We start from the raw sequence: 21,069 nt of genomic DNA, 5'->3' as shown, positions 1-21,069 counted from the left end.
TGCCGTAGCAACAGCTATTCCTGCACCCTTAACTGCACGCCAAGCACTCGACAGAAGACGAGCGACTCTGCCAGAGTAAACAAAATCATCCCGATCATCTGATGCAACCAAACGCAATGAGATGCAAGTGGAAGTTAAGCCAAAGGCGGCAAACTGTGCCGTCCGTGCTAGCGCGGGTACGACGGTGTGAGGTCTTTAGCAGAGCCGAGCTCCCGGTCCTTGACCGGAGCCGTTTAATATCCGTTGATTTTATCCTGTGTGTCGATGCACAAAAGGACGATTGACCCTGGATTTGTTTTGTGACATGCACGTTTGTAACGAGCACTTGAGGGTGAATTTCAATAAAGGAATTGGGCGGGCGCGTCCTTGGGAGCGCCGCGCGCTAACCCACAAAGTGCCCGCTCACACCCGTGCAAATCGCAATTGCTCGGCCTTTTCTTCTGCCGCCGCTTTCTCGGGCTCTTCAAAAGCTGCGGGGAAACAACGGTGAGACACCTGGGAGAGCGCACGTGTCCTTCGCCAAATGAATGGCGGCTAATTAAATTCTGACTGGCTGTGAGGGACACACGGGCAGGAATGTGAAGTGGATGAAGAGGAAGCGGGAAGCGGAGGCAAGGGCAGACGGCCCGGGCAGGTAAGAGGATGAGGTGAATTAAAGGCAGAGGCGGTCACGGCAGAGCGCGCTTACACGGCCTGACGGCGAAACGGGGGGAGGCTGATGAGCGAAAGGGGATGCAGATGAAGGAGGGAGGGAGGTGGAGAGGAAGAGGCAGAGAAACCCGGCGGATTAAACGGGGACGAAAGAGATTTAAACAAAAGAGGGAGTCGAGGAAGAGGGAGAAACGGGCCCAGTCGTAACCTTGAACGGGGATGTTAGGCGACAGCTTCGCCGCTCCCTGATTGGCTCGCCGCCTCGCGGCTTTGATTTAGAGCCTATTAACTGTAAGACACCATCCATCCTGCCCCCGGTGACAGCGGTTACATTTGCTAAAACAATATGTTAGAGGTGAGATGATGGGGGCATCGCACACACACACACACACACTCACACACACACACACACACACACTCTGGGGACGGCCACCATCTCCATCTCCATTAACGAGCTCCATTTCCTTGATTGGCCTGTCACATGTACGCACATGATGCGCCAAGCAATAAAAGCCGGCTGGGAGTCGGCGCCGTCCTTTATCGGCGATGAGGTGCCGCTGCGGGTCAATATTTTCCCCCTGTCACAAAGGATGAATACAAAACGCCTCTGTTTTCCACCTGAATCATCTGCAGCGGCCCGTGGTTACTCTGGCAGTTAAAGAGCTGTCGAGGATCTGAACGGACGCGTTTATATCTGCCCATAAACAAGATTTACGGCGGGCTGATGTACCTTCAAAACAATATACCTTGACAGCGACGCTGCAGGGATTACTGCTAATACAAAAGGAGACGAGAGCAGCTCAATTTGAGTTCTGATAAATATTCACCTCCGATTTGAAGTTGGGGAGGTGGGCGGATGTAATAACAGCCAATTACAGACCGGAGTCACTCGACATCACTTAAAGGCAACACGTAACGTGCAAAAACATGAAAAGTCAAGTGGAACTCGCTCAAGTTAACCTTAAATCTGTTAAGACTTCAGACAATAAGACGCGTTTTTAAATGTGGCTTTAAGTAATGTTAAGTTATCGCTGCACTTTATCCAGAACTCCCCCACTGCCATTATGTTTAAATTAGCTGAAAAAAAGCATTAGATTGAACACAACAATGACTAAGACGCAGATTCCGCCGCTCCTTTCTAAATATTTATCTTTCTGTTGAATCTCTGGCACCATTAAGTTCTCTATAAAAACCACTTTGGTCTAATTTAATGGAGATCGAAACCTTCTGTGACCGAGCGGAGATATTTATCAGTGCACTGATGCGCAGCAACGCGCTCTCACCCTCTTTTGGATTTTTTTTTTCCTGGAGGTCGCGACCATGGCGTCTTTATGACCCCCCCCCCCCCCTTTGCTTATCGGCCCACAATATGTAAACAGGGAATAATGGTTTCTGCCTCTCGTCCCTATCTGTGCCTCATTCAGCAGCACGCCGCGGTCTGGCCGGGCGGAGATAACGGGAGTATCGTGGCCTCCTTTAAGGCGCCTGTTTTCATCTGTCAGTCCGTCCATCCATCCGACCATCCTCTTCCTGAGCTCTGTTACTCAAGCAGATGGTTTTCAGTGTGCGGCGCTGGGATGGTCAGCGTCCAGCTCCCTCATGGCAACGTTCATAAGAGTCGGATTTAAAAAAACACACACCGAGAGGCGGGATGAGCCTCCCCCGCCAGGCACAAAATGTCCAACTCAGAAGATGATAAATAAACAGGATGCACTTTGTCTTGTGCTATTGAGAGAATCAAAAATAACCAAATGTCAATGGAATCACTGATTGGCGGGTTCTCGATATCGCCCTCACGCCATCTAATGGCTCCAGCTGCTGTTGCTTGTGAAAACGATACATGGACAGGTGACGGGTCTCAGACGCTGCAGATGGTTCGCCTTCCAGCACTATCCCGACCATTCCTCTGGGAAAACCCCCCCAAAAAGCTGCTAAACTAGAGGTTTGCATAGAAAAAGGAAGCGGTGCGGCTGGAAGAGCGCACGATAATGTCCACAAAGCCACGCACGCTGGTGCTCATGGACATTTGGGGCTTTTTTGGTTTTAAGGTTGAGGTCAGAATTGGATTAAGATTTGTATTAGCTGTGATGGTCAGGGTCAGAGTCAGTGTCTAGAGAATGTATTCTGCCCATGAAAGTCCTCACAACGATATAAATACAAGTGTGTGTGTGTGTGTGTGTGACCCTTTCAACGTGCCTCTTAACACGCTTCGATCTGCCGCACTCAGACGTGTTTACACGTTGCGGTGCAAAGGGGGGTTTTGCTCTTCATCATGTCTCTCATTAATCTGGGGAGGGTTTTTCCGCGGCGCCCGAATCGATGGAGCGTCGTCATCCATCAGCCGTCAGTCTGTGACCGAGAGCTGCCGCTGGGCCGGAGCGCCGAATCATCGAGAAAAGCGGAGGAAACACTGAAGCATGCAGCCATGTTGCACTCTGGGAAATACAAAGTGCTATTTATCTTTATCCTATCTTAAATCATTCATCAATTTTTTAATGTCCAGTTTCACTTAAAGCCTCGTCAGTCTTATAAAAACCTACTGACCCCCAACTAGCATAGAAGCTAAAGAGGATTTTCTGACTAAAATCACTTTACTTTGAAATACAGAAGCAAGCGAAACTACAAAACACAACTTAAAACCTTAAAACCTCGTCTTAACCCCAAAGTTATGAGGACCAGCCAACATGTCCTCACTTTGCAGGTCAAATTAGTGTTTTGTCCTCACTACGCTGCTCCATACCTTCTCTATGTGTGTGTGTGTGTGTTCTTATAAAAATCACAAAGCAGATACCCCCACTAACACACACACTCACTCACACACTTTTATTTACAGTGGTGGTGAACTTGTGCACAGGGGTATGATTGAATGTGTTTGGTGACATTTCAGACAGGCCACAGAGGCGAGGTGTTAACACATGCAGTCGGCCAGAGGGTTTGTTTTTTACTTCCTGTTTGGGCTCAAAAGCTGGTCCTGCTGGTGACTGGGTTATCAGGTGGGCTGGGCTCTTCAGTCAGCCCCAATTAGCCTGCTGCCACCTTCTGACATTCAGAAGTGGCAACAGCATCAGCGTGTGTTCAAACATGACACACTTACACACACTCATCATTGTACTTCTATATTTGTGGGGACTTCTACAGACAAAATGGATGGATGGATGGATCGATGGATGAACGCCATTATTTTCTTACTGCTCGGGTAAAAAGGTAGTAAAATAGCTCAAATGTTCTTTCATCACCCATCAGCCTCTAAAAAATATCGTTTTATATGCTTCTCACACCATTATTGTTATCAAACTACAGAGGCAAATATTATATAATCCATCGGTGACACTGTACTCTAACGGCATATTTACTCAAGGTTTCACTTCTATTGGTCTCAATTGTTGGCGCCTGGGTGTTTTTAAGGAATCGCTGTGCCTGGTTGAAAACAGAGATGGGATATATTTCTTTCATAAACACGTTTCTGCAGTCTCAATTTGTGGTGCTGCGTGTTGTACAATTTCTTTTTTTTCTAATTGAAAATAAATCACACAAAAGTCAGAGATTTGATGAAAAATAATCCCACAATGCTGTAACGCCTCTGCTGCTCGGCCTTCTTCCAAGATGGAAAAAGGCTGCCTTGCAGTTGGAGAACCTAAACACGCACACACACACACACACACACACACTGCACCTGCACACACACACACTCAGACTACCAGCCAGGCAGCGCCAGCGTCCCCCTGAGATCTCCCTACTGCTGCTCCGATGAAAGATTTACACAGTGATCTCATCGGCTATTTTGAGACCGTCCCTGACCCTGGGATTGTTTTAAAGAGATAGCATCTCTTTCTGACTTTTCTGGTGTTTGCCCCCCTCAACCGTCAGTAATGGTGCGAGTGTGTGGACGCGTGTTCAGGCAGCAACATTCACGTGTCTCCCCTTCCACTCTCCCTTTCTCCCTAGTCCATATAAATGTCCCCCAGCTGGACGTGTGTCTCAACTCAGAGACGCTGAGACCCCTCCTGAACGGACAGCAGGCTGGTTCATTCCTCTCTCAGCACAAGGCAACATAGAGGCGCGTAAACATTCCATCATCGCCCCCATGTCCCTGAACGCAGCACCGCCGTGGAACAAAAACAGAACTCATTTGTTCGGCCACCGTTGGTGTTTCAGAGCCGGACTCAGATGAAGAGCTCGACTCTGAAGAGTCGATTCTAGAGACACGGATGTGGAAATAATAGAGAGTAAAACAAATGTCTGGTAACATCTCAAAGACTCCAGGATCATAAAAATACAGCACGCTCTCCCTAAATATCTGGATGAAACTGGTGCTCGTCCAAATTACAGTTAAAGTATCACTCACAGCAAATGAGAAGGAACAACTATAATGTATTTAGAGCAGATTACGCTGAAAATTACACATCGTTCTTCATATTACAGAGCAGATTGCATATTATCTTGCCTGTTTGATGTACCTGATATGTAAAAACTCCTTTAAGCTCTCGCGGGTACGAATTCTGCACAAAGGAGAAATTCAACGCAGGGAAAAATAAAACAAAATAAGAAAACCTCCACCGAGACTGAGCAACAATGACGGAGATGTGGACAATACTCCCCCTGCTGCCTGAGATGTGACATCACACCGTCAAAAACGGATCATCCCTCCTAAAAGAGGGAGAATTTTTGAAGATTTTATCTTCCTGCGTACTGTTGTCTTAATCTTGATACATTAGCACAAAGTAGCATAAAATTAAAATACGTTAGTGTGTCCCAGTGCCCCAGTTGGAACACGGCGCTTTAAAACACTGCGTTTTTAACACTGTAATGTAAAAAAAATTAAACGACTTACATGAAAAAGAAGGAACCTTCCAAGCAAAACATCCCCAAAGACCCTGCGGAAGTTCTGCTAGTGTCTGAATATTAATATGAAACATGTTGAGTTAGAACAGCTACTGTTTTTATAATTATGTGGGGGGGAAAAAAGCATTTAACCACCACTCACAGGTCACCCTGCTGACGGTGGGAGCGGCTACAGCGTCGCACACAGATCGGCTCCGAATCTCAGAACAAAGGACCCTCAGAGAGCTGAATATTGATGGAAAGTCCGTCAAGGCTGCACCTTTGATGAAATATTTGCTCACAATACCAGCGAGGCGCAGAGGGAAGCGCTGACGACGCGGCCTGCCCCCGATATTCAGCAGAAACCAGACGATCAACAATCGTTTTTAACAGAACCATCTGGTCAGAACCAGCCAAGGAGCGATTATGTTTTAATCACCAATCTTTCTAATGAAACAAAGCTTTTTTAATAGCAGGACCAATCTAAAGTCAGCCGAGCACAGAAGCACAATCAGTCATTCTGTAATCAATTACTGGTTTACAGAACGACGCTTCAGCCTCTTCTGCCTGTTTGCTAATGATTTAATCCGGCGATAACAGATGACGCCGCTTTAATTGCTCCCACAGTGAGTGACATTAAATACACTTTCTGCACACCGCAGACTGGGAAGGCTGTCTCGGAAAAAGGCGTCGGGAAAGTCAGTCAGCGTCGGATAATGAGGGGATTACAGCCCCCCCATCACGGGAGGATTAAACGATTAAAGTATGCATTGAAGGAAGTGTTTACATGGGTATTTGTTAAAAAAAATGTCTTAATCAATTCATGCTCCTGGTTGCTTTTATTCCCTTTCAAATCAGGAAATGCCTATTTAAGGGAAACAAAAGGGGCTTTTAGATGATAATAAAGCTGCATGAAAGCCTCTGTGATGAAAAGGTGTTCGTCTAACCCGTCCGGCGGTCCAGGCCGGCGCCATCTCGCTCGATTAACTGATCGAGGGCCAAGGACGGCCTGTAGAGGCTGCGTTGGTATTGTTCCGACATAAACGCTTCGCTGCAAAGGGTAAAAAAAAAAGGAGTGGTGACATTTGCTGCCACGCTCGCTGTGAGATGACCCTGGCGTGAACGGGAGAACCAAGTAACGCTGCCTCCTTTCAGCAGGGAAAATGCAGCTATTTCGTGGTCAGAGTGGGATTTCTAAAAGAAATAAACCTCTCAGCTTAAGTGTAGACCGCTGATCCGCCCCCCCCTAATTTTCTCTAACGCCATTCTGGTCATTTTGGTTTTCTTTCTTAGCCGTCCAGGCCCTTTGTGCTGTGGATAATGCAGCGGGTTTTATTTGAACTCAAAGGTTGCGCTCAACATCAAAACAACTGTAAAGCGTGCTTTTATTTTGAAATAACATCACCATGGCAGCTGAAAATAAAATAACAAGGAGTTGCCTTTACCCAGGCGCCAACCCCCCCCCCCCCAATCCAGACAGCACCAGCGAGGGAGACAAAGGAGTCGGAGGCGCGCCTCACCTTCGCAGTAGGCGTTATCGTCCCGCAGCGGGCGGAAGCCATCCTTGCACGCGCAGCAGCCTCCCGCCTCCAGGTTGACACAGTCGGAGTGCTCCATGCAGCCGTGGCCCTCTGAGCAGAAGTCATGACCTGCGGGAGGCGCGGAGATTAACGATGAGACCCTCCCCGTGATGAAGGGCTGAGCCTCACTCTCATTTAAGCCTGGATCGCTTATGGGCTGCCTTGTTTCTGTAGGTTAGCAGCGCTAGCGTGGAAAAGGCCGTCGCGTCGGACGTCTATGGGTCTTCCCTACCTCGACAGACTTTGCAGCATCTGTCATTCAGGACGATCTGCTCCGACTCGGCGCAGTCGAGTTCTGGACAGGGCTCGCTGGGGGCCAGTCGATGCATGGTCCTGTCCTGTGATGGACAGAAACACAACCCTCAGGAGCTGCGCCGCAGGCTCCCCTGCTCATCAGCTAAGAGCCTGGAAGTCATTATCAAGGTAATTATCCATCTCTTTAGTTTCGTCTCCTCCTCTCAGCCCCCCCGCCTGTTCATTACAAGCCAATTACTCATTTGTCAATAGCTGGTTTTGCTTACTATTCTCTCAGAGAAAAAAAAGGAATCTTCTTCTTTCCCCCTGCTAGCTTCTGTGAATTGCATCATGATTGATCTGAGAAGATTTTTTCCCAGCATGCCCTTGGCGGGGGTTTAAATCTCATCCACGTCCCTCTGACAGACACTAATGCTGAGTAACACACATTTATGTTGAACAAATAGTTTACATTAAGGTCCAGCATCTGGGAGAAATATTAAAAGAACAGTTTTTTAGTAAGTAAAAATAGAAACGTGCACATGCTGGAGCCAACAAGAATAGTGAAAACCCACCATTCTCTGCTGTCCACATCTCCAATTTTAACATCAATTTCTTCTTAAACGTCCAAGTTTGAGGTCTGTTGTGAGTCAGGGGCTGTGAAACCTTTTGCTTCTCATCCCCCCCACAGTCCCAGAAACATTACCAGGAATTTATTTACCCGGTAATCCGTCTGGTTTGTGTTTCCACTGCATGTGAAATTTCTGGGAAAACTGTAGTCAATCCAGGGTGATGGCGTCAGGGGTTGGCGGTCACGGACCGGACCAAATGTGACTCAATGTCCACTGACTCGGGCACTCAAAGACGCTGGAAAGAGCCTGGATCTCGTTGTTTGTCCACCACTCAATAAAGTCTATAAAGCCCCCCAAACTAACTCCTGAATCAACTTTCCAAACAATCCTCCCTGTCTACTTCCTGGCGCCCGTGACCCCCAGCGTGCACCCCCTCACAGCCAACAGGCAGGCAGGAGATCAGAAGCATGACAAGGAGCTGTCAGGGGACCCCTGCAGGAGTCTGAGGCGGTTGGCCGACTGACAGCTCTCCCATCCTCATTTCTTTGATCTTCCTGGGAATGCCACTCATTCGGCCGGGGCTGCAGATGGGCCAGGTGTGGGAAAAGTTGGCCCGACAGCTGTCTGCAGCTCCGCAGCTTTGCAGAGGGTAAAAATGACAGCGATGACCGATTAGGAGCCATCAGATCAATTCTCTGGGATTGATTGGCCTTGTCTGGGATCCCCCCCCCACATGACGAGAATTCCTCCCAAAAGTCGGCAGCGCGTCCATCTGGCGCCGCGGGCAGACAAAAGCAAATTCTGAATAATTGAGGAATTAATATGAACGAGGGTCTCCGCGGTCTAACGTGGGGGGGGGGGTTGAGTGACGGCCGCATTGTTCTGTCCTCCAAATTCATGTGAAATATCTTTAACAAAACTCAGTCGATCAAATGGGCCAAAATCCAAATGGCTCAGGTTGTCATAGGTTCATGGGCAACAACACAGCTGGAGCTGCTGTCAAGCGAGTGTGTGTGTGTGTGTGTGTGTGTGTGTGTTGTGCATAACTTACCCTGCATTCAAACAGCAGACACCTGCCGGAGGAGTCGTGCACGGCCTTCTGATCCCCTTCGACCAGCTCTCTTCCACCAAACAGGCAGAGAGCTGTTAGCGCACACACAGAGGAGACGTTAGCTTCGTTTACCCACCACATCTTTAATGTTTATCGCAGCGTTTCGGGTCAAATCAGCGGTGTCGGGGCGCGTGGTTCGTGACCGGGGTCAGGGAGACAAACGCGGGTCAGGCCCCGTCGTAAAGAGGCGCGCGGCGGAGCGCCGAAACCATCCTTTTCCACGTTTCCACTTGACAGATGACTAGAAAATAAATAAAGCCGGCGCCGCTGCCCAGAAGGCCTTTGTGGCGCCAGATAAGGCTTTAATTTGCCGAGGCCGGTCGCGCCTTTGTAGCGGGGGAAAGTTGACACACTCGTGTGTCTGAAGCGGGAGCGCTTGTAATTAGCTGTGTGTTTGTTTCCCTCGTGGAGATAAGTGAGCGCAGGTGTGATGACTTTAAGGCGATTAGCGGCTACGTGGAACGCAGCTGCAGGTTCGGAGACGGCTTAAAGCGGTAAAACCCCCGTGTGGAAGCTATGACCTGAGGGTCGGCGTGAATGATGCTTACGCGGGCTGAACAGAATTCAAGGCTAATGGCTTCCTGCTGATGAAGAGTTAAATCCGGGGTGAAGTCGGCTGGCGCAGCAATCTGCCGCGTTCGCCCAGTTTTCCGAAGCTCATTAACGATGCATTTAATGCACATGCTGATTTTGATCAATAAATAATAAAAGCAAATACTGTATATAACACCTTTCTGGGCTTAATTTGGATTTATGGGAGGCAGCGAGAGGAGCTAATGTCATCTGAAATCCATTTTTATTAAGGGGGAATCTGGAGAATATGAGGTGGGGAGCGCGGCGGTGAAGAGGCTAATAGGAGTTCAGCGTTAAAGAAAAAAGCCGATGTAGATATGTGATGAAACGGAATTATTTATTCAGCACGAAGGCGTCGGTGCTGAGAAGCTAAAAAACTGACATTTAAGAAGAAAGTACGGTGGCCTCGTTTCAAGCGTTTAACATTTCTTTCTTCTTCACTTTTCCTCCCAGACTTAACAGATCTGCTGCCTTACATCACTCGCCGCGATCACAGATTCACGAGCGCTGGTCTGCGTGTCCGGTGGCCATCTGCGCCGGAAAGCCGGGTTTTGAATAATTAATTGGGTCCATGTATATGCAAAAGGTTGGAAGCGTCTTGAGAGCCGCGCGCGGAGGTAGCTTAGCAACAACGCACGGCCCCGGTCGATTGTCAGGCATCCCTTGGATGGAGGAGCGGAGAAACGCTAAATCCGGCGGCGGCGGAGGTGGATTTTGTTGTTTGGATGCAAGTGGATCTGTGATTATGTGAGTGTAGGAGGGCGGTGGGGTTAAGGGTAGTCCACTCACGCTGGCACTCCTTGCAGCAGGCACCCTTCACGTAGGCAGGCGCCGTGCCTGCTGGGCACTGAGGGGGAGGGCAGGAGATGGCCTCGCACTGCACCGTGCCGTTCTGGTCAAGACGGGGGCACAAACAGGATGTTAAACAGTGACTAATGAAACAGGAAGCAGCAGCCGCTCGCTTGAAGCTGACAGATATCGCGATGGAATTTCAGTAACGGTGACGCTGAGATGTGCTAGGTGTGACTCGTGTGCCTTAGATCTTCCCTCCTGCTGTTTGGACGGCGTCGCCGCTCCACGGCGCCCGGGATTAACATGACTTCCGTGGATGGAAAGCTCTGTGGCGGCAACAGCTACGCACCCCGAGTCATATAATTGATAACATCTTAACGCACGACCTTTGCATTTCAAAGGTCGGGGCTAATTGGCACACATAAGGTAAGGAACATATCCCATCTAATTCCGTAATTGCAGTCTGAGAGCGGCGACGCACCGTTCCGGGGAATGAAGTGATTTCATTGGATGAGTGGGCAGAACAAATCCCTGATGATAATTATCATCTGTCAAGAGCAATTAGGTGCGGTGCACTGAGAGCTATGATTTCCCTGCTTGCTTTGCATGTCGAGAAGCGGCGCGTGAAGCAGGTGGGAGGGATTCGATAGCGGCCGGCGAGTTTGCCATCGCGATCCGTTGCACGCCCGCGATCCACCACTGCTTCGCCCGCGCGTCTATAGCCGCGTTCACACGTTCCGCGGCACAAAGTAGACCCTCGAGCTTCGCTAAGCGCCGCGGTTAATGCGTGTGATCCTGACGTTTTTAGCAGCTACCCGCGGCAAACCCGCTTCTTTGTGACAAATAATGAGAATAAAAGCTGCCAACACTCCAATACACACCCGCACACACCTTCATTTGATGAACAAGGGAGAAGAACAAAAGCTTCCAGGCCTCGGTAGCAACAAATGCAAAAACGTAGGCAACCGCGCGCAACGCAGCGTTGCTACACACATAATGGGAAGCAGCTTTTTTCCTGAACAAGCCAAAGCGAGTCCATAAAGAGCGAGTGTGGAGGCTGACATGATGGCCTCCCTCTCTCGTGCGGAAGCCTACCGAGCATGTGCAGTTCCTGCAGCCATCTGTCCAGCCTTCGTCCTCCCGGTAGATGACCCCCTTGACGCTGCAGGTCCGCTCACAATAGCAGCCTTCCAGCCCATTCATCTTCTCCTCCGCCCTGGACAGCTGCTCAAAAAAAACCCAGCAAGATGGCGAGAAGATAAGAGTCGGCTCCATTGTGCGCCTATATTCACACACCGTCCTCGGTCGTTTACCACAATTGATGCCAAAAGGCCTCCAGCACCGACGTCCCTGCGTCACCGAGCGCCCGCGGTGACCAAGGCGGCACAATAACGCGCACGTATTGCAGGATTTGCAGTGTTATTGCTCGACCGGGGCCGTAATTACTTCTTTTAAAAATAATTCGGGACGTTTGAACCGAATGTCAGCTTGCATCACATCACATTACCTTGCTGGACGTCTTAGCAAGGACGTCCTGCAGCTCCATGATTTTCTGCACCAGCCCGTGGAAATCGTTGCAGGTCGGGCACGCTGGCACGGGAAAAACAACAGCGTTAGAGCATTTCCTGCCACCGCCGCGATCATTTCTGACAGGCACGGCGCCCACTAAGGTCGTAATAGCCCTTTATTTACGCTAATCGTGGCTAATTCGGGCTAACTTTCTATTTCTGCAGGAATATCTCCCAGCACAAAGACCTCATTCATTCCATCCCACACTTAGCCGAGTCTTCTGGCGACTGCCGTGTGCGTGGGGACATGAAATCTGTGTGAAAACGATTCTTAACACTCAAGATGCGCGTGTGCGTGCACGCGTCCTCCCTCCAAGCAACTGGTTGCAGAAACAATCGCGCAGTTGCCTTAGAATCCGACACGGATGTTTCACAGGATGGAAAAAACATCCGGAGGAAATGAGATCACACCTCCGGCGCCCTTCTTGTCATTTATTCCTTAAATATGAGGGAGGGATTCGGTGTTATTAAAGCAGCAGCAGCAGCAGCAGCTATTTTACTGACTGTGTGTATTTAAACACATTGTTTCTTTAAACTCTCAGCTGACTGGAGAAGAGGAGCGAATAAAAGTGGGTCAAAACAAGCTCGCGAGGCTATTTAAGGTATGCGATCCACTTTAGGGAGGGATTTGACTCACTTCTGTTCAGGTCTGGACACTGTGAGATGTAACCCTGTGGCATCACCAGGATCTCCACATCCTGCATCACTCCCTGCAACACACACACACACACACACACACACACACACACACACACACACACACATGCGTTACAGAAGGTAAGACAACGACAGAAGTTTGCGAACGCGACGCACAGATTCGATGTGAGGTCATAACACGACGCCGAAAACGCGGGCGCTCGCGGACGTCCTCATCCGAGGATACCCGGTCGCCATGGCAACCCGGCCCATTTCATTACGGGAGTGCGCCTGTTTCCCTTGCAGGAGTGGAGGGGCTCAACTTTGGAGAAATTGTTTTTTAAATTGTCTCGCCACTTCAATTTGACGTCCATAAAATCAAAATCCCGCGCAAATGATTTACCGATTCGCCATGGCAACGCGCTGAAACTGAGTGTGGGGGAAGCTGTGGGTTTGTCACGGCCTTCGCGGCCCCCGTGACCATCCTCCTCCTCATCCCCCCTCAGCGTAAACACGGAACTCTGTCAGAAGTCCACAATTCCCAGATTTGGTTGTTTTTGTTGCCAACTGATAAACAAATGAACTCCTCAAACCGAAGGTGTTCCCACCACAATGGCTCGGTCGCCGCGGAGACGAGGACGAGTTCCTGCTACTGGAAGCGTTTTCTCATCCTCATCCTTCACCCACATTCATGTGTGCGTTCGCTCGTGCATGCTAATGAGGCAACGCCTCTTAAAAGCAGACCTGCTTCCCAGTCACTAATCAAGGCTTTGCAGAGCTCCTCCCGCTACGTGACCAGATTAGCAGGTGACCTCCAGGCCTCCTTTCATCCGGCAATTAACGCAAAAAACATGGAAGAAAAAGTCACACGTGCGCGGACGCACACTGGAACCAGTAACGCGGACTAATTAAGACAGATACAGTCGCTGGTGAGACGACATTTTAGCCTGATCCGTCTTCGGAGGTGGAAGTGGGGATATTCTGGACGTGTCACGGCGATAAACAAGGCCGCAGAGCGAGCTTAATGAGCGCAGCCCAGAGGCTTTTTAATAATTCTCCTCAAATCAGCGTCGGGGGAGTTGCAGTGTTAATTGCGGCAGGCTGAGCTGCAAACGAAGGGAAAAAGTGACCAAAAGACGCCAATTTCAGCGACAGGCAGAGCAATCCTCCAAATAGGAGTCGGCCTGGGGAAGAGACACGCAATTAAATCCAAGAGAGAAGATAAATATCAAAAAAAACAACTAAAAAATAGCCAAACGGGCTGAGCTGAGCTGTGTGTGTGTGTGTGTGTGGGGGGGGGGGGGGGGGCAGCAACAGCTCAGATGAATCCACTGTTCTCGTCACCCTGAATCATTTATCGCACATCAAGAAAAGCACTAATGTGATGGAGGTGGGGGGGGGGGATTAGCACGGCGCCGCTAACCTTGAAGAAGCCGTGGGCAGCGTTTCTCTGGCCGAGCCAGAAGGAAGCGTCCTCGGGTATGTCCATGTAGGGGGCTTCCACCACCCTCTCGTAGATCCTGCAAACAGAATAAGAGCAGCTTGTTCTGCAGTAAATGGAGCAATCTGAAGACGGTTTCCTGTAATACATCTTTATTCTGAATATAATAAATTAAATCAAGCCTTTGACTAAGTTAGGAGACTGTCTGTCACACTCATTTTCTCATCTGTGAAGCACCGAGTTTAAAATGCCAATCCAGCCCTTTCAAAATAAAAGCATTAAGCAATGATACTCCTGAATAAGCCTTTTTCTTATTGAATAAAACCAGTTTTTACCACCCTGCAGCATCCAAAGTCCCAACAGTCGGCCTTTCAGACGGGTTTAAACGGTTTCTGCATCTGAGCCTCAGAGTTTTTCCTTCAAAATTAAGGAACTGGTGTTTCTCTGGCCCCCCCGGCAGCTCACCTGTTGCAGTCGACGTGCAATATGACGTGAGAGGCGCTGACGGCGACGGACACCTTGTGCCACTGGTCATCAGCCAGGCTGTAGGGGAACACCTCGGTGTGGGCCTGCTGGCCTCTGGTGCGGTAGTGAAGACGCACCTCGCTGCGCTGGCCGCTGCTCTCCAGCTCCAGGAACCTGCGGGAGGAAAAGCTGCCGTTAGAATTCCCAGAGCAGCAGCTGTCGTCGGAGTTTGAAGCTCTTTTCAGCCGCCCCGGTTGTCCTTTTTCACCACACTGCAATGACATCATTCATCAAACACCGCGGTCCTGTAGGCCGTGAAGTGGAACATCAGCAGCTAACAATAGCACACATATTAGCATTCTGACACAATCCTCTCTCCACACCGGAGATCCTCCCAGAGCAGACACGTTAATGGAGGGAGCTGCCGGAACGCATCACCTCTGCCTCTAAAGACAGACTTATTCAAACTAAAGTCATTTACTGGAAACATTATTTAAAAGAGGCTCAGGCGCAGCCACGGAATTGATTTATCTGTTATCCAAATCTAATAGATTTACTCTCCCCCAGCAAGGCATGCACATTCATCCCAGGCAGCGCCATAAACGCGCAAGCTAACGCCGCTGCCGAGATAACTCTGGGCCACGTTTCCAGATGAAGCCATGCAGCGCTGCTTTGCTGCATATGAATGGATGTAAGAGCTAATCAGCAGCTGGGAAAAGTTATTAACATCCCCGCGAGCCAGCGTGGCCGGGCCGCCGTTAATGCACAAACTGCTCAATCAATGCATTATGTGGCGTCAGATTGCTGTTCTGATCATCCAACGGATCAGCTAGCACAAACTAATGGAAAAAATTAACATGCTAACTGCCGCCAGCGCGCCATCAGCTTTCAAGCCGTGACTGCGAACTCAGTGTTTGGATCTCTGATGGATTGTGGGTAATATGTTGGCGTGCGGGGTGCTTTGCTTTGTTTACTGTAATGTTGAACATCTGAGTGCTCATCCAGCACAAAATATGTTGGTTTTCGATCAGGCTGCCGAGGCAAAAACAGGCGGCAAGCTCGCTCTTTAGCGCGTCTGGCTCCAACCTGTGCTCGGAGTGATGGATGGAGAGGACGACTCCAGAGTTGAGGTGATCTTGTTTGAGGGTGACCAGCACAGTGAACTCATTCTTGCCTCTCAGTTTCCTAATCATGTGCTCTGAGACGTCGGTGGGGGCCACCACTTCCCTGGACGAACCTGGAATAAAGACACACACACACACACACACACACACCCGTGTGAAGGTCAGAACACCGCATCTGCACATCCCGTTTGATCAGATATCCATGGCAACAGAGCCAGTGTCATGCAGAATAACATTAAGAGCCAAAAGGCGTCTTTTCCTGTCAAAATAACATTACGGGTTTTATTGACGAAATGAGTGACGCAAGCAAAAAGTAGAGAAAAAGGTCGCTGGGAATTATTAAGGAATACCAGGAATAAATGTACATTATTAAAGAGAAACTGTGTACTGCGCACGTCATTACTAATTTATAGACATGCTACAGTTTTTACATTGCTGGTAAAGAGAATGCGGTTTAAAATGATGTGAAATGCTTCAAATGGGATGTAGTTGCTGTAGTTGAGAGTAAGATACCGAGAAATCTTAAATGGAAGTTTAAAAAAATGCTTTTCAGATGTGGGAATTGACAAGCTGAATGCAGTTAATATGGGATGCGTTCTCATAAACTCTGAAAACAACATAAATGGAAAATCAGCAACAACATGTTGGCTACATGTTTGATACTCCTTCATATTTTACAGGTCCTGAGCTCAATCTGCCCATTTTGAAAGCAAAGAAACCCCCAAAAGAGTGAAAAGTGTTGCCATTTTGAATCTAAAGTCCTTTTATCTGTAACAAATGAAGACATACGCCGCTCTTATCTGCACCTGAACCAACGACACGTGTTTTCTGGACAGTTCACAGCATGGAGTCATATTTTGGAGGGGTAGTTTCTGTGAGGCTGCCCCCTCCCTCCTCCAGACGTCTCTGCTTTAATGGAAGCATCAATAAATGATGATGTTCCTCAGAAGCAATCACATCAAAGAGTTCACTTACAGCTACGGGATGCATGCGAGATGGCCCCGCCCGCTCCAGGAAGCCAGCGCCGTGGCCTCCCTCGGCGTATTAACGTTACTTCCGGCTGGGGGGAGCAGCCAATTGACACGACACAACGTGATGCAGGGTAATAAAAAACGTCCTGATCCCGTTACAGTGTCTTTTTAGGAAGAACGCCGTTCGCCAGTTTGCATTGGAATATCATGGCAGTGTCATTGGTGGATGGGACAGATGGCCCAATGAGTGCACCCCCCCCCCCACCCCCCAGCAATAATCTGCCCCCATCGACAGATCTCACTTAATAACCGAAAGCGTGCGACGCCTGCTGACAGTAATCTCCGACGGTGTTTGCTGTGATCGCCGTCTTTAGCCCGAGCGACTCCGACTCCGCTCGACGTCTCCGCCGTTTTTGTGCCTTTCAGGCGAAGATTAGCGGGATTTGCGGCCTCCGCCGCAATATGCTGCGGTCGGGCGCCTGCCCCCCCCCCCACCGCCATGTGTGGACGCCGACGTCTAAATAATCAGCAAAATGAACACAGTGGGAGCAGGTGTCAGGGCCTGTGGGGGGAGGGGGGGCATGCTGCGAGAGGGATGGTGAAGTGTTGGGGGAGGGGGGAGCAGGGCCAGCGACCTCTGATCAACGAGTGGCTGACTCACGGAGTGGGGGGGGGGGGGGCTTCAATTGGGACTTTTTATTTTACAGGCTTGTAGTGAAGCATCTTAACCTTCCTGACATCTCTGCGCTCTTTCCCTCCCCAGCCACAGCCGAGGGGCGATCCCTTACGTGACAGTTCCATCCGGCACGGTCCTCAGCGGCGGAGTCATTTACAGGATTCCAGGAGCAGCTGGGAAAAGTGTCTTTTTGAGATCTCCAAAACGCCTTCGGCCGAGCGGCGCTCCGGAGACGTGCGGCTCCGGGCTGCAGCCTAATCTTATCTCCGGCCTACGTGGCACTTTAATGGCCTCTCTCGGCCCCCAGTTTCCATCCCTCCTCTTTTACATCTTCTAACGGGGGGGGGGGGGGGGGGGGGGGGGGGAGGGGGGTCATGCTTTGCCCGTCCTCCTGCGTGGCGGACAGCCCTCCTCTGCTTTTCTATTTGCCCTATTTGCCCCACGGGTTTAACTTCCACCCTCGTCTGCAGCAAACAGACGCAACATTTGCCTGCCATCCATGAAGGGAAAAACGGGCAACAAGTGAGGAAATGCAGAGTGTGCACGTGTGTTCTCGTGCACGCCTCGTCCCGCCAAAGCTGCCAGTTAAACCCCCTAAATACCCCCCCCCCCCCCGGTGTCTCCACTCTTCTGGAACAAATACCAACCCAAACCAAGGGCACCTCCAGGGCTGCTGCAGCTCTCTCCCACCTGACGCTCACACCTACGCGGGGGCTAATGACAGCCTTCCACCGCACCGCTGCCCAGGAGGGGTTCCAAATATTGCCCCCCCCCAACCACCCCCTTTCCATGGCTGTCAGGGCCCCCGGGGTCACCTCGGCGACGTCTCATCGGCTGATGTTTACAACAGCTGGACGAGCAGAGGCGGCGGTAAACTTGGTCTCCTGATGTCATTAATCAGTAGGCTAATTAAATAAACAACTAATTAATTAAATAATTAATTAAAAAGCAACAGATTTGAAGTAGAAACGAGCGTCGGGACGCATCCGTGGGGCATTTCAGCCTCTTCTGAGCGACACTCCTCCACGACCTACACGTGCGCTTTTGCTTCGGCAGAACGTGGATCTTGCTAATAAAATCGGTGTTGTGCCGACGCTAACTGCCCGGGAACGCTCCGACAGAGGACATGAAAGCAGATAAACACGGAGGTGTTCCAGGAATATGCAATTTCCGCCGTCCTCCCACTCGCTTCATGACTTTCACATGGTCCTGTTTCGCACCGTGGGGGGGGGGGCAGCAACAGATGACGAGCGTTCCCTCCACAGCGGAAACCCATTTACACACATATTGCCTCACGCAGGCGAGATTCCGGAGGAGTCCGGCCGTGTTCCTGCGCTCCTGGTGTTTGCACTTCCCAATGAGTTGGAGGGGGTGGGGTGTAGGTGGGGAGGGGAGACCCTCTGGGTAGTGCCCCCCCCCACACACACACACACACACACTCGCTCCCTCGCATATACGACTGTTGACATATTACAAAAAAGGGCGAGAGGGGGAGGGGCTAATGACCTGATCATTTTCTGCTGTGGCAACAGGATTGGGGTGTGGGGGGGGGCGGTGGATCGGGGTGGGGGTGTGGGGGGGATTGGGGTGGGGGAAGGTGATGGTGGCTCCGGGGTGTTTCTGTTCTGTCCTCCATCACTCCCGTCCACCTCTCCTGAAGCGGCGCAACGCGCGCCTGACGCCTTCCCAGGCATCAGCAGGGGTGCGCTACAAAGCCACCCCCCCCCCACACACACACACACACACACACACACCCCACCCCACCCACCCCCACCCTCCATCTCTGCTCCTCAGGACTCTTTGTCAGGCAGACAGCCGCACACATGCGCGCGCTTCTTTACTGGGAATTACTTTTCCTGCCGCCTCCACCCAGCACCCTGAGATAGCAGCCCTCCCAGGGGGGCTCCAGGCAGACAGGACAGCCGGGGGGGGGGGGGGGCGTCCTACCTGCCGTCTAATGAGCGTCGGAATGTCACCTGGGGCCTGTTTCCTGATCCCAACCAGCCCTGCATCCGTACACGTGGAATGAACAGAGTCTATCACACAGCCGACAGCTCTGCTTTAGCAATTATTTTTATCATCCTCACTGTGACAGGGTACCCCCCCCCCACCACCACCACCACCAACAAACCCCCCCCCCCAACATTCCAATGACAGGATCTGAGCTCTAAATTCTGGAGTCTTCTCCACAAAGGCGACGTAAAGAAGATGGGATTGTGATGCAGGAGCGAATAATAATGCAACAGAGACCAAAGCGGAGCGGCGGGAACTCGTTTTCTCCGACGTTCTCCCTGCCTCACTCGTCCTCCACCGCTTTTTCCTTGTGATCAGCCTCTCCCTCCATCCCGAGTGCTGCCGACGAGGAGAACATCAAATGGACCTGAACTGCTGCCGTCTCAGCGGGTCGCCGGGGAGATGAGAAGATCTCAGCGAGTGGGCGGGGAGCAGAAAAATGCAGACAAACGGCGGCGTGGTTCGTCCCAAAACAACACCCTCCGCTGCGGAAGCCACGCTGAGCCTCTCGTTTTTAGGACCCCGGCATGGGAACGTCTTTGGTTCCTGCCACTGATCTGGGAGCTGTTGCTGTGTTCTGACAACTTTGGCGGCTCGGGTGCGTGATGAGCAGCATTTGGACACCTTCCTCACTCCGTAGGATGCACAATGGTGCTGCTCCGCACACCCACAGTTTACATCTGCTGAGTTCCCCTCCGTCTAATCTGATTATGGCCCCCAACCACCAACCCATCCCTCAGCACAAGTTTTTCACAGGGGCCCCGACGCTGCCTTTTGTTCCGGCAGGTGGTGCTTAAAGGACTCCCAGGAATCCTGCTAATCCACAGCTAACATCTCTAGACAGTCTCCCACACAGCCGCCATCAACATATTCCGACGTAAAGGCGTCATATTTGGCACAATCGGAGAGACTTCCTGTGATTTTAAAGCAAAAATACAGTGGTTGAGACTAAAGCGATGCTTCGGCCTCCTGTGGGTGCTACTGTACCTTGGAAGTGGAACGCTCTGGACTCGCTGTGGAAGCCCTGGACCTGAGTAACTCCATCAAAGCCTTCTCCAAGTGTGAGCTCATCAAAGACGCTGATGCGCAGCGCAGGGTCCACCCCGAACCCTAAAACTTGATTGCAAACACGGAGGGAAAAATGGGTTGTGATTCTTATCAGCAGTCAAGGACACATGCGATGAAAATGAATTCGTTTTGTTTTAAAAAATAAATTCACGGGAAATTAGAGCAGCGTGAAAGATGATCTGGTTCAAAATCAGCACAGTTCAGTTATTATTTTTTTCTTTTTTATATATAACCAGTGTTCCAGGAGATGGTTACTGTCAACACTCGCAGTCCCGTGTCCTACCTGAGCAGCCGCAAAATATGCCGACAACCAGAAATAGCTGTAATAATCCCATGGCGATTGTTAGAGAGAAATTAGACCATGTTTTGTCCACTTCCGAGAGGCGGTTGTTTTTCCGGCGCGGATGACGGATCGCCCAGGCTGTCAGCAGGCTGTTACCAATCCCACACGCCGAGCGGAGGCATCGTCTCAACTTCGGATGCCCGCTGATGCGCAGAGCAAGAAAAAAAAAATCCGGATGGAGGAAGAGGAGCGCAGATTAGTCCGTGGAACGCGCGGCGGCGCGCAGCGGCATCAGCGGCGGCAGCAGCAGCAGCGTCCGCGGCACAGGTGGCTGACGGAGGACGCACAAAGCCACAAGCCGCTGCCTCGCCCGCTCAACAGACGCTCCCACAGCGGAGGAGGGTGAGAACTGGAGGGGGGGAGGAGAGAGAGAGGATGGAGAGGACCTGTCAGCGGAGGAGGGGACGAGGAAAGAAGACGAATGGCGCCC

At 50.7% G+C, this 21,069-nt stretch overlaps 1 protein-coding gene across 1 annotated transcript in view; it reads right to left on the bottom strand.

The window, feature by feature from the left end:
- nell2a (neural EGFL like 2a) overlaps window positions 1-20,973 on the bottom strand; it is a 44,183-nt gene extending 23,210 nt beyond the window's left edge. The window contains exons 1-12 of the mRNA XM_057052093.1: window positions 20,580-20,973; window positions 20,216-20,344; window positions 15,531-15,681; window positions 14,445-14,618; window positions 13,962-14,058; window positions 12,540-12,612; window positions 11,842-11,924; window positions 11,430-11,558; window positions 10,332-10,434; window positions 8,910-9,001; window positions 7,285-7,390; window positions 6,993-7,121 (exon numbers count right to left, since the gene is read on the bottom strand). Coding sequence (XP_056908073.1) covers window positions 6,993-7,121; window positions 7,285-7,390; window positions 8,910-9,001; window positions 10,332-10,434; window positions 11,430-11,558; window positions 11,842-11,924; window positions 12,540-12,612; window positions 13,962-14,058; window positions 14,445-14,618; window positions 15,531-15,681; window positions 20,216-20,344; window positions 20,580-20,631 — 1,318 coding nt within the window. The 5' untranslated portion in view covers window positions 20,632-20,973. The remainder of the gene's footprint in view (window positions 1-6,992; window positions 7,122-7,284; window positions 7,391-8,909; window positions 9,002-10,331; window positions 10,435-11,429; window positions 11,559-11,841; window positions 11,925-12,539; window positions 12,613-13,961; window positions 14,059-14,444; window positions 14,619-15,530; window positions 15,682-20,215; window positions 20,345-20,579) is intronic.
- Window positions 20,974-21,069: the final 96 nt, after the last annotated feature.

This window comes from Takifugu flavidus, chromosome 13 (assembly GCF_003711565.1).
Source record: "Takifugu flavidus isolate HTHZ2018 chromosome 13, ASM371156v2, whole genome shotgun sequence".
In the NCBI taxonomy this organism is placed as follows: domain Eukaryota; kingdom Metazoa; phylum Chordata; class Actinopteri; order Tetraodontiformes; family Tetraodontidae; genus Takifugu; species Takifugu flavidus.
This window is presented reverse-complemented; position numbering and strand designations above follow the sequence as displayed.